Here is a 12,446-nt window from a genome sequence, read left to right on the forward strand (position 1 = left end):
TATTCTAACACTATTATTTTAGTCTCAGTGTTGAACTTGTGAGGCCTTGTTGGTCAAATCCCGACTGCCTTCCAAATCCAATATAAAGGGAATTATTCCCCAAATTCCTGCATACAGTCTAACCTGCACATAACCTCGCTTCTTCAGCTTGAATTCATTTGAGGCTTGAGTTCTGGATTGAGGGGTGAGCGGCCGAGGATTTGGCATGGGCAGGACCTGTGTAAGGAGCTTCATATGAGCTTTGTCAGACGTGAGAGGAGTGACAGGGAGGAAGGGTACTGCAAGCAGGGCTGGAGCTTTTCAGCTTCCTACAACGCGGGTCAATTAAAATATTTCAGTGGAAAAGGAGAATTTAATTAGAGATGCACCGATCAGTCAGACAAATCCACAGTTTCTCTGATTCACTCTGATAGGTGAGCAGAAAATCACATATTGAGAAATTCTGTTTTCTTAAACAAAGCTACCGGATTCTAATATTTTATTGCCTCAAATGCAACAACATATTATTCCTTTAGTGGAATAATAAAGCTTGATTATTTGTAGCAAAGGATGCAGCTGAAGTTTATCTCTGTAAAAATGTTTTACTCAGAAAATCTCAGCTGAAACTGCCACCAGATTTTCTGGGTAAGACATATTTACAGAGAAGGACGTTTTTTCATCATAAATTTATATATATATATATATATATATATATATATATATATATATATATATATATATATATATATATATATATATATATATATATATATATGTGTGTGTGTGTGGGTGTGTGCGTGTGTGTGTGTGTGTGTGTAAAGATTTGGCTTAATTATTGCTCTGAGTATGTTGCTCTTTCAGCAAATGCTCTTTTTCAATTAATGATTAATCACAATTAATAATGATTAATCTTATTAAACACGACTGATCTAGAATCCAATTAATCGTTTCAGCCATAGTGAAAGTATTGATTATTTTTAACTATTTAGGTTAATTTTGATTTAATGCTGCAGTTCATTCACCTTCCTTTGAGTTATAAATCAGGAGGTCAGACATCAAAGCCTCTGAATGTTTATTTTGAGTCTGCATCCTCCAGTTAATCCATGATTGGGTTAGTTGATAATTATTTCAATAACCGATTCATCAATAACCGATTCATTACGATTAATAAGGATGAATCCAGTTCATCGTTTCAGCCCTAATTGAAATATTGATTATTAAATTCAAGTTAACAATTAATTGATTAGTAAATTAGTTGACGGTTATTTAAATAATTGATTCATCTGATTAAATGGATTAATTATGATTAACCATGAATCAAATTCAGTGCAACTAATCATGACTGATCCAATTAATCATAATTAATGCATTTAATCACGATTAATCAGTGAGTGATCACGATTAATCGTTTCAGCCTTAATTGAAATATTGATTATTTTTAGCTATTTTTGACGCTCAAAAACAATCATCAGGGCCTCAAGGAAAATGAAACCGTTGAATTATTGGGGCATCAGTAGCTTTAATTATCTGAAATGATCAGGATTAATTTCTGACTGATCCTGTTTTTAAATCACATCACTTCACCTCCTTCTTAGTAAAAAAAGAGGAGTTGAGAAAAAGAAGAGAAAAAATCAGTAGGGAGGACAGCGGTGTGTGTTAGAGAGAGAGAGGGGGTGTGTGTGTGTGAGTGTGTGAGTGCGTGTGTGTGTGTGTGTGTGGGGGGAGGTGAGGCTGAGATTCACCTTGATTAAGTACGCCGGCTGTCTTTGAAGTGTTTGGAGCCCAGCACGGCCAGCGCACAGCCAACCATAAGCCTTCCAGCAAAAATCGAGGCTGACCTCCCCACCAAATCATAACCATATGAACGTAAGAATTTCCACCGTAGCAGAATGGCTTCACCCCCACCCGCCTCCGCCCGTCCATCTCCCAGGGTGAGGCATTAAGTCGTGATAACAGAAAACAGGTTCTGAGAGCGGGAAGGTGATGGAGGGCGGACGGGAGGACGGGAGGACGGCGGGGAAAGTCGGGGTTACAACTGTGCCGTACGGAGGAGACGGAGGGATTCTGTCCAAAAGAACGCTGCTGCACAGAAACGGACTGCCTAAAATGGAAGTTTCTCAGGCGGGCGGATCAGGAGATACGGCGACCTTCACGGCTGACAAAGTGTGAGACGAGAAATGTGGGGAGTTTACGGGATGAAAAAAAAGATGACAGAAATTCACAGAAATGTGGCTCTGGCTCAATAAATACCCATCTAAACCACAACAGAGACGCCAAGTTTACCTTCACCGAGGCCCACCTGCAAGTGGAAATGGTGTCCTGTCCTACACAAACACTCTTGTACCCTAATCCACCTAATTACACCCAATATTCCACATGTGTAAGTACACATGTACAACATTACAGTTAAAATTTAGAGGGGGGAAAGAGGGAAAAGGGTTGCAGACCCTCCTGCTGCACCACCCCTTTCCTCCGTACATCTGCACTGCAAAAACAAAATCCTGCCAGGTAAAATCTAGTTTCTACTGCAAATATCTGCGTCTCCAGCAAGAATAAATAGCTTGTTTTAAGTCAATAATTCCTTAGTAGTGGTGAAATAGTGGCAGATTACTTCACTTATCCAACAAATAAAGTGTTTCGTAATTGTTCATAACTTAAAAGAAAACTTTTAAAATCCAGATAATGAAGAAATAACTTCTACACTGCAAAAACACAAAATACTGCCAAGTATTTTTGGTCTAGTTTCTGGTGTAAATACCGTAGTACACTTAAAAAAAAAAACACTTACATGTGTCTTTTCAGCAAGAAACAGGATCTTGTTTGTAAGTAAACAATTTTACTTACTGGCAGATTTTTCATTAGTGAAAATCTGCCAGTAAAACTAGAACAAACTGCTGGATGTTGCTGAAAAGTTACTTGTAGGTCAGTTTTGTTTCATTTCAAGTGAAATAAGATATTTGAAGCAGAAGATAAACCGAAAACAGTTGGTAGGATTTTGTGTTTTTGCAGTGTGCCTGCAGAAACAACACAGCAGAGAAAAGCAGATAAATGAGGAAACATGAGTGTCATTAACCTAAAGCAGATCTCAAACAAAGCCCCCGTCTGCAAAGCGTCGAGTAGATGAGTGTGATTTCGCGGCTGCCTTGGATAAGCATTCCTGCGAGTGTGTGTGCAATTAGGACTTACGTCTGTTTGTGTGTGTACAGTATGTTCGTGTGTGTGTGTTAGTGTGTGTGTGTGCGGCGGCGGTGGGGGCCGTTAGCGGTTCCATCTGGGCCTCCTGGAAGCCGCGTGGAGTCAGAAAAACCGCATCTCATAAAAGGAGAGGCAGCCCAATGTTCTACAAGGACAGAACATTACTGAGAATGTCGCTCAGGAAAGCCTGGGCCCCGGCCCACATGTTGGCTCTCCGCTCGCGCTCTTATTATTCCGCTCTGCGAGGGATAAGAGAGAGGAAGACAAAATAGCTGGTGAGGAGTGTGGGAGACAGTAGCTGAGACAGAGAGACTCGCACTGATTGCTATTCCATCTGTCGGCGCGCAGCAGAGGAGTGAGCGGTGACAAGCTCAGGAGTCGGGCATCTGGTGCACGTTGGCCGAGGGGCTTTCTGGAAACGGCCAGCGAGACGAAGAGGAGGGGGAGATGAAGGGCGAGGGGTTGCAACCAGAGTGAAAGAAGAGAAGGATTATCTTGATCTAACCAGCAGAATATAACAAAAATAGAGAAGTTTTAAGGCAAAAACTAACAGTACACTGCAAAAACACAACATCTTACCAAGTTGCTTTGTTTCTACTGTGAATATCCTGAAATAAGATCAAACTAACAAACTTAGCAGCAAGACATAAGATCCTGTTTTAAGTGAACAATTTCTTAATATTGATAAACATTAGTAGTTCAACAGGCTGATTATTTCACTTCAAACATAGAAAAAATTTCTTTTTATATGTCAAATAATCTGCCAGTGGAACTAGTAACATTTCATTAATATTCAAGAAGCATTGACTTAAATCAAGCTCTCCTTGCTGAACAGTAACTGGTAGGTTAGTTTTGTCTTATTTCAAGAGTAATAAAATATTTGCATTAGAAACTAACATTTTGTGTTTTTGCAGTGCACTAATTTATATGACCTGATTGCAAAGCTGTGCTAACTGACTAGCTGCCAACAGAAGATTGATACTTTCTACAGTTCAATATCTAAACAAAAGGTCTTGATTTTCCTGATTGGGGATGAGTGGAGCCGTCATTATCATGCATGTTCTGTTGTAAAATAAATAAATCAATAAATAATGAAATGCATTTTATTGTGGAACTTAAATATGTTTCTGCTTTTGAAATAGAAGAAACCGTGACTGGTGCTACTAGAGTATACAGAGTATCAGCTTATTTTTTCCCACAGTTTAATTCAGTTTGTTGCCAAATTGGCAGCAGTGTAATTTTTTTATAAAATGAAATATTTCATGAGCTGTTCTGTTGTTTTAATATTAGCACCGGGACTTTAATGTGTTAATTTTGATTTTTTTTTTTTTTACATTGTCCCAAGCAGAACTTTTGTATTCAAACGTTTCTGGTACACCCATAAATCTGACGCACAAGCAGCATCCGCTAACAGTTATGGTGATGAAGCCACTTATCTCGGCTCACTGGGCCGTAGTTTCTGCTTCAAAACCCGATCTGGTTGAACGCTGGAATGGACTGTTGTTGTGGTCAAGTTGTGCTAAAAGCAGTTAGCTTACCAGCAAAGCTATTCAAGCCAGATTAGCATCCAAATGCTAAACATGTAGCAGCAGCGCACATGCTAAATCTAATGTCAGCATCCACAGTCCATATTTCTGAAGAAGCTCCAGGAACTTCCTGAAACTTTCCACCAATCAGACGGTTGAAGAAGCTGAAAAACTAAAAACAATAAATCTCTCTGGTGTTGAGCTCAAATGCATATTTATTCAGTAATTTAGAAGAACAAAAGGATTTTTGAATTGAAAATGTTGCTTATTCTGTCTATATATGGTTTTAAATTCAGATTGATTGTAAATAATCCATTACAGAACCTGCAATTACACTGCAAAAACTGAAAATTCCAGCAAGTATTATTGACCTAGTTTCTAGTGTAAATATCTTGGTACACTAGAAATGAAATAAAACTAACTTTTAAGTAACTTTTCTGCAAGAAAGAGGGATTTATTTTAAGCCAAAAAGTCCTTAATATGGATTAAAACGTGCCACATTATTTTCACTTACAACAAAATATTTTTCTCATATCATAAGTGAAATAATCTACCAGAGGAACTAGAATTTTTTCATCAATACTAAGGAATTATTAACAATTGCATTTATGTTGCAAAATAGTTACTTTTAAGTGTAAGACTTCCAATAAGACAAAAGATATTTGCAGTAGAAACTAGACAAAAAATAGTTTGTGTTTTTGCAGTCTAAATCCATTAAAACTTTAATCAACTACCACTAGAAGTAACATTTGAATCTGAAGTCAGATTTTTTAGCCCAAACTTATTCCAGATTATCTGAACAGAGAATTACAGGTAAGATAGTAACTGCTCATAGGCTCCTCGCAGAACCCCGTCTTCGTGTGTAGTTTTATTTTGTGAATGGCGGGATGTTCTGCAGGATGATCTGACCTCGGTTGGCCAGCGGAGCTGCGATGATTGAGCTGAAAGAAGCTGAAGCAGGACGGATGTGAGTAAGCAGCAAACGAGCGACGGCTCCAGGTAGCCGCCGTACGTCAGCAGCGTAGGTGTGAGACTCACTCACAGATCAATCCACATGCAGCAGCGTAATCCCGACCTCAGGAGCTTTTTTATTTTAGTTTTTATTCCCTTCCACCGCACAGTTAAACACATCAGGTCTGAGAAACACATTTAGCCTGAGCAGAAACGAGGACATGGAGAGGAAGAGAAGATAAAAAACAGTCGACATTAATATCTGTATCTATTCAATCTACTTCTACGCTTGTAGTCCATTATTTAATTTACAATATGTTTAGTGTTCCTAATTATTTCTTTTTACATGTTTGGCCAAGTTAGCCAATTTAAAGTTTCAGTTTCTTTATTATTTATTTTACATTTCCTGTTCTGCTCCTAACTGAACTGACTGAAGAAATTAAAGTTGTTTTTACATATTTCACCAGTTTATGAAGCTGTTTGTATATTATGTGAGCAGCAGAATAATCAAATAAATTAGTAATTCAGTACATTAATGTCTGCACTGCAAAAACACAAAAGTAATTTTGGTCTAGTTTCTAGTTCCTTAGTTCACATCAAATAAGAGGAAAATAACTTACAAGTAACTTTTTATTAAACTATACAAGTTTGTTTTAAGTTAATAATTTATTATTGATGAAAAGGTTGAAGTTCAGCTGATAAATTGCTTCATTATAACGACATTTTCCCTTATTTATGAAATAATCTGCCACCTTTTCATCAATATCAAGGAATTATTAAGTTAAACAAACTCCCATTCTTCATAAATACTTAGTGTAAGTTAGTTTTCTCTTATTTCAGGTGTACCAAGATATGTGGAGTAAAAACTAAACCAAAAATACTTGGTAAGATTTTTTGCATTGTATAGAAATTACTGGATTTAAAAAGTTTTCTTTGTAAACAGTTATGAAACACTTTACATGTCAGATTTTTCTGTTAGCTTATTTTTAAAAATAATTTGAATAATGATTTTGTGTTTGTTTAAAACAAAATAAATGTTTTAAGCCAATTCAGCAGTATTTTCTGTACCAGATCGGTATCAGATATCGATACCAGTATCGGTATCGGAAGTGAAAAAAGTGAGCTTACCATCTCATATCCTGAATCGCCGTAAAAAAACCAGGATGCCTGCACTGATTTACCGGTTCATCACCAAACATCGTCCCCTGACATCATTATTAAAAGCAAAACCTATCATCTCCAAAGCCGTCCTCCTCATTTTATCTCTCATTTAGCGCAGCGGTGAAGAACACACCCTGACATAAAGCGAGGCCCTGAGGCTCGGGGAAGATGATTGAATTTCATGGCTACTCCCAGGCTAATCGGGCCGAGCAGCGAGCGCTTACTGTCCTGAAGTGACTGGCTGCTTGTCTGCGGCCGCGGCGCCTTTGAAGCCCGTCTGAGCAGATCGGGAGGATTTAGGCAGTGGCGTGACACGAGGCTGAGCAACTCTGCTCCCACCAGCTGACTATTAGATCCAGCTGATAAAAACACAACTCGCCCAGTAGTTTAAACCCGGATGGAAAACGGAGCTGCTCTGGGAAAACGCTACAAGTTGCTGTTAAAGTGCATTTATAAAGGATTCACAGATAGTTAATCAGCTGGTTCTGCTTTAAACTGCAAATGTGAACAACAAGAAGTGGTAAGAGTACAATCACTGCAAAAATTCAAAATCCTGTCAAGTAACTTTGGTAGTTTCTAGTGCAAATATCTAATTTCACTTCAATTCAGACAAAACTAACTCAACCAACAGATCAGCATGAAATAGGAGCTTTTTTTAGGTCAATAATTCATTAAAATATAAGAAAAAATGCTGATCATAAGTGAAAATTATCTGCCAGTTGAACTAATACTTATTTTTATTTATCTTTTTAAACTTTTTTTGTAAATTAGACTAATTGTCTCATTTATATAAAACAACAAATAACATTAAAACATTAATCATACAATCTAATTTACCTAAATATTAACATAAATAAACTGTAGTTTGTAAACAAACTATTAATTTATTTACAAATTAATAGCATAGAGTTGATTAAGTCAAATATGAAGACTGAATTGATCATTTTAACTATTACTGATAAAATATTAGTCTTTATGACATAATTGAAAACTTATTTAGATTTTTTTTAATTGTTGGTATTACCAACTGATTTTGTCTTTAAATTGTACATTATTGTGTTGATTTTCAATTAAAATTATTATTTATAGTTAAAAACATGCCAACTTTATGCAGAAAGACACCAGATTTAAACCCTATATATTATATTATATTATATTATATTATATTATATTATATTATATTATATTATATTATATTATATTATATTAATATAAAGGAATGAGTTGTGTTTCCACCTCCAGCCCAGCCTGCGCTCACCATACTGTTCCACTTACTTTCTTGGAAGCCTAAACCTTACATGCATTGAGATAAGCACACTTACTCACACTCAGATTTACACACATAGGGCTAACCACATGCACATGTTCAGTCACTGTTAACTAATTCATTCAGGAACACTTTGGTTTGGGTTTCAACACCAAAACCTCTGCACCGTTGATTGAGAAACGTGCCTGTCTGCAATTATCTGGGAGGGACGAGTGGAAGGAGGGATGGTTGGATGGATGGGGAGAGGAAACACACTACAGTGGTTTTATAGTTTGCTGGCGTGACATTTTTCTCCACTTTGTTTTTTTTTTTCCTCTCCTTTCCTTTTTTCAGGCTGAGGGGCAGACTGCAGTGTTTGTGGGGCAGGAAAACGGGGGCCGAACCGAGGCGGGAGTAACAGCGGGGAAAACGTTGGGAAAATGGGGCTGAAGTGGCCTAGATTGTCACTGCCACGCTTTCGATCGATTCCTCTCAGAAAAGCCGCGCCGGTCGGGAAAATTTGTGGGCTGTGTTTAGTGAAAAAGGGAAGGTGATAGTGATCACTGGTGTGGACTTATTCTCCACTTTCAGAAATGGCTGAAAATTGTCAGCAAGGGCTCCATTTCGGAGCGGCGAGAGAGTAAGTACGCCTTGATAGCTGTGTGTGGCGCCCACTGACCTGCAGTATGTAGCCCCTGACGTAGTCTCTGAGGGTCCAGCCCAGGCCGTGCAGGATGTGCAGAACCTCCTCCTGCTTGAGCACGGAGAACAGGCGGTCCAGCAGGATCTTGAGCCTGACCGGAACCGCCTGGGTGCCGTACAGCATCAGGCTGCTGATGTCAAACACCACGTTGGACTGGACGATCTCCACCTGGGTCGGGTGGTACAGGTGCTGGGTGCTGAGCTTGTCCAGGGCTGCAAAGAGGAGCAGGCAAAACGATGAGCAGAAGACAACCAACAGGAAATGCTAAGAGGCGCTCAGTTAGAGTTCTCTCCTCTCTCTAGTCCACCGGGTTGGCAGTGGTGGGCACCACTAACTAAAAAATAAGCAGAGCTATTGTTAAAATGTTATACCAAGACAGTATTTAGCAGAAACTATTGCTAAATGCTATGCCAAGACAATATCAATTGGAAGCTAATGATAAAGCGCCACCAAGGTAATATTTAGCAGAAGGTTAAAGCGCAAAAAGCTAATGCTAAAGCAATATACAAAGATGGTATTTAGAAGAAGCTAATGCTAAAACGCTAAACCAAGCTACTGGTAAAGGGCTATAACAACAGAGGATTTAGTGGAAGCTAACACTAAATGTGTTATATTCTTCTGTATTCCTCATTTGATTGTTTATTGTCTTCTTGCTATTTGCTCAATACAGTTTCTTTAAAAAAACAGAAAATGTGAGGAAACAGAACTGCTGCATTCACCCATGTCAAAATAAGAACATGAATATAAAAGTAGAAATATTTAAAGAATTCCTCACAGTCAATAACTTAGTCTGCGTTCACACTGCAGCCTGACCCAATTCCCATTTTTTGTCAAATCTGATTTTTTTGCTGTAGCTGTTCACACTTCAGATATATGCGACCTGTATGTGTTCTGCATTGTGAACGGGCAAACGACCTGAAAGTGTCCCGCATGCGCAGTAGAGGGCGCAATAGCGTCAGCGTTCTCAGTGTTCTGCCAACCGCCATAAAAAGAAGAAGTGCTCAGTGTTTGCGGAAGTAAACATGGATGCTAACGGTGGAGCATAGCTTACATATTTGAAGTTGTTGTCCGACCGGAGCAGCATATTAACAAGTTAATCCTCTTTACAATCCGCCGTGGTTGTTGTTGTGCATCCCGCTTGCGCGCATCAGGACACAGAATAGTGAGATTTGTCGAGTATCAGTGACGTTCAGTTTGGATGAATGTGACCTGGATGTTGGGTCGCATTTGAATCGGATTCATGCAAGTGGCCTGGGTCGCATTCGAATAGAATCCGCCCTGTCCTGTTCAGACTGTCATGAAAAGATCAGATACTGGTCGCATTACGTAAAAAAAAAAAATTTTAATCGGAATTGGGTCACTTCAGCCTGCAGTGTGAGCAGCTTAAAACTAAAACAGATGTCGAATGTTACTCAAATGAAAGTTTATCAAAAAGCCGAGTCAAATAGCAGCTAAGTGCGGTACAGGTTTTCAAAATTAACAAAAGTGCTAAAAGAGAAACTAGCTCTGCTATTAGCGCATCAGCAGAAATTTGCCCACCACTGCTGGTCAGTATCTGCTATTCTGTCCTTTTAATTCAACGCGGCGCCACGCCCAAGTCTTCTGCAGCCAGTAAAAGGTTTTCTTCAGGGTTTGTCATGGAGTTATAACTGATAACCTGCACAGCACTGATGCCTCATCGCTAAGTCTCTGTGCTACTAAAGGTGAAATAAAGTTTTGCGTGTTCTCATCTGATCTCATCTTCCACATTTAAATCTTTTACTTACTTAGCCGACTTGCTGGATGAGAGGCGTAAACAAAAATGAACGCCACGTCATTTTTTAAAACTTTTTTCAACCTTTACTGCACTGACACCCTGACAGTTCAGGTAAAGCATTCTAAACTATTTTTGACCCAACGCATGTAAAGAACAGTGATTTACGACCCGACTCTGATGTAAAAAAGCAGAGCGAACTCCAGCTGGAGGGCAGGTGGGCTCACATGTTGCTTTAGGTCCAGCAGATTTGTTATTAGCTCTACTGTGCAACCTCAGTCACCTCTTTCCACTCTCTGGCTGTCTGGGCGACACCTGTTTGACTCGTCCTCTTTGTCTCAGTTCTTCCTTTCTTCCTTTACTTCATCCTTCCCCCTCCCTCCTGCCTGTCTGGGTGACACCTGGTTGCGTCTCTCTCTCTCCCTCTCTGATCCTGGGACGAAGGCTTCGCCTGACAACGGCAGCGCAGCCAGACACGAACATAATAAAATATGAAGAACTACTTGTCAGAGTCCCTGCCAATGCCGACATGAAATGAAAAGCGGGGGAGAGCAGAGAGATGTGTGCCTGACAGCTCAGTTCAGAGGGAGAGATTAAAAAATAGTCAATGGGGTCCTGTGCGATCCGCTGAAGGCCTCGCAGCCTGTTCTTGTGCGGACGAGAGCCAAACAGGTGTTTTCTTTTAATCTCCCCCTCCTTCCTTCTTCGCTTTGTACTTTCTTTCCCTCTTCTCCCTTTTTCTTCTCTTTTACCTGTGTCATAAAACGGATAAGGTGTGGTCTCTAACATTACTTTCTCCCCTGTAAAAATGTGTTTTTGTTGTGTTTTTTTTGCAGAGATGTAAAAACAACAATTAGAGAAATCGGAAACAGAGGTGGAAAAGTTTGACATTTCTACCAACTTTATTTATGACATGAGAACAGCTCAAAAAATACTCCCTGCAGAACAGAATTCATGCTTTTTGCATCTATGATAATTTTCCAACTGGAGGATATGTAAGGGTATGAGGTCAGGACCTTGATGGCGCACTAATATTTACATATACAGCACAGCTTGGACCTTGTCTTACCATGAGCTACCCAGCCGTGCTTGCACTGGTCACATGTCCGTAGGTGAATCTTTCCAGGCTGGAAACACTCGCATGTGCAGTTCACCAGTGTGCACCGAATGGCCTGCAGAAACACAAGAAACAACGCGGAGTTTAGTCACAAAACAAAATAAAAGACGAAACAAAGTGGAGTTCAGTCACAAAACAAAATAAAAGACAACAGGAAGGAGCTGATTTTCAGCTCAAAGCAGCACAAAAAACCCCGGCTCTTTTCCAGTCAGTGAATGCACCGTTTCAGCATTAACAGATTATGTTGGCCACACTCTTCAGAATAGAAGTTGTAACTGATGGAAGAATTAGGGGTTTGAAATGAAAAGGTGTCTGAAGGTAAAATAAGAGAATTTTTTTAAATTCTTGCTGTCAGTGGATGCAAAATGTGGCGTGAAGCTGATGTGGAAATGATGGAAGCCTCCTGAAAAACCCACAGAGAAGATACGGATCTATAAACTCTTCAGGGAAGAAAGATTGAGTCTAAAACAGTTAGCAAACATTAGACTTTGCTAACTTTTCATACCACTAACTATGTTAATAGTAGGAATTACTGTTACAGAAAATCAGAAAAACCTTTAAAGTCCCAAATCTTCAAATATTTTCACTATTTTCTCTTTTTTCATTTTTTCAAAGTATATGTGTGATTTTCTTGAATAGGGCATGTCTACTGGGATCAAGAGTGTGATAAGCTGTGTCAAGAAGACTTTTAACTTTTGCGCTGATGGCACAAAGTTTTTTAAATGACTTTAATCTGTTTTCTATTTAAGGAATCTCAATGTGAGTAAATCTTCATTTGGGCAGACAGAGCGTTTGCATAACGTTGCTTGAGATTA

General features: G+C 39.1%; 1 protein-coding gene across 6 annotated transcripts in view; it reads right to left on the reverse strand.

Moving 5' to 3' along the window:
- bnc2 (basonuclin 2) overlaps nt 1–12,446 on the reverse strand; it is a 214,697-nt gene that overhangs the window by 49,705 nt on the left and 152,546 nt on the right. For all 6 annotated transcript variants that reach the window (XM_044113353.1, XM_044113354.1, XM_044113351.1 and 3 more), the window contains 2 exons: nt 11,584–11,686; nt 8,738–8,973 (listed from right to left, as the gene is read on the reverse strand). In XM_044113353.1, the coding sequence (XP_043969288.1) occupies nt 8,738–8,973; nt 11,584–11,686 (339 nt within the window). The remainder of the gene's footprint in view (nt 1–8,737; nt 8,974–11,583; nt 11,687–12,446) is intronic.

This window comes from Gambusia affinis, linkage group LG04, assembly GCF_019740435.1.
Source record: "Gambusia affinis linkage group LG04, SWU_Gaff_1.0, whole genome shotgun sequence".
In the NCBI taxonomy this organism is placed as follows: domain Eukaryota; kingdom Metazoa; phylum Chordata; class Actinopteri; order Cyprinodontiformes; family Poeciliidae; genus Gambusia; species Gambusia affinis.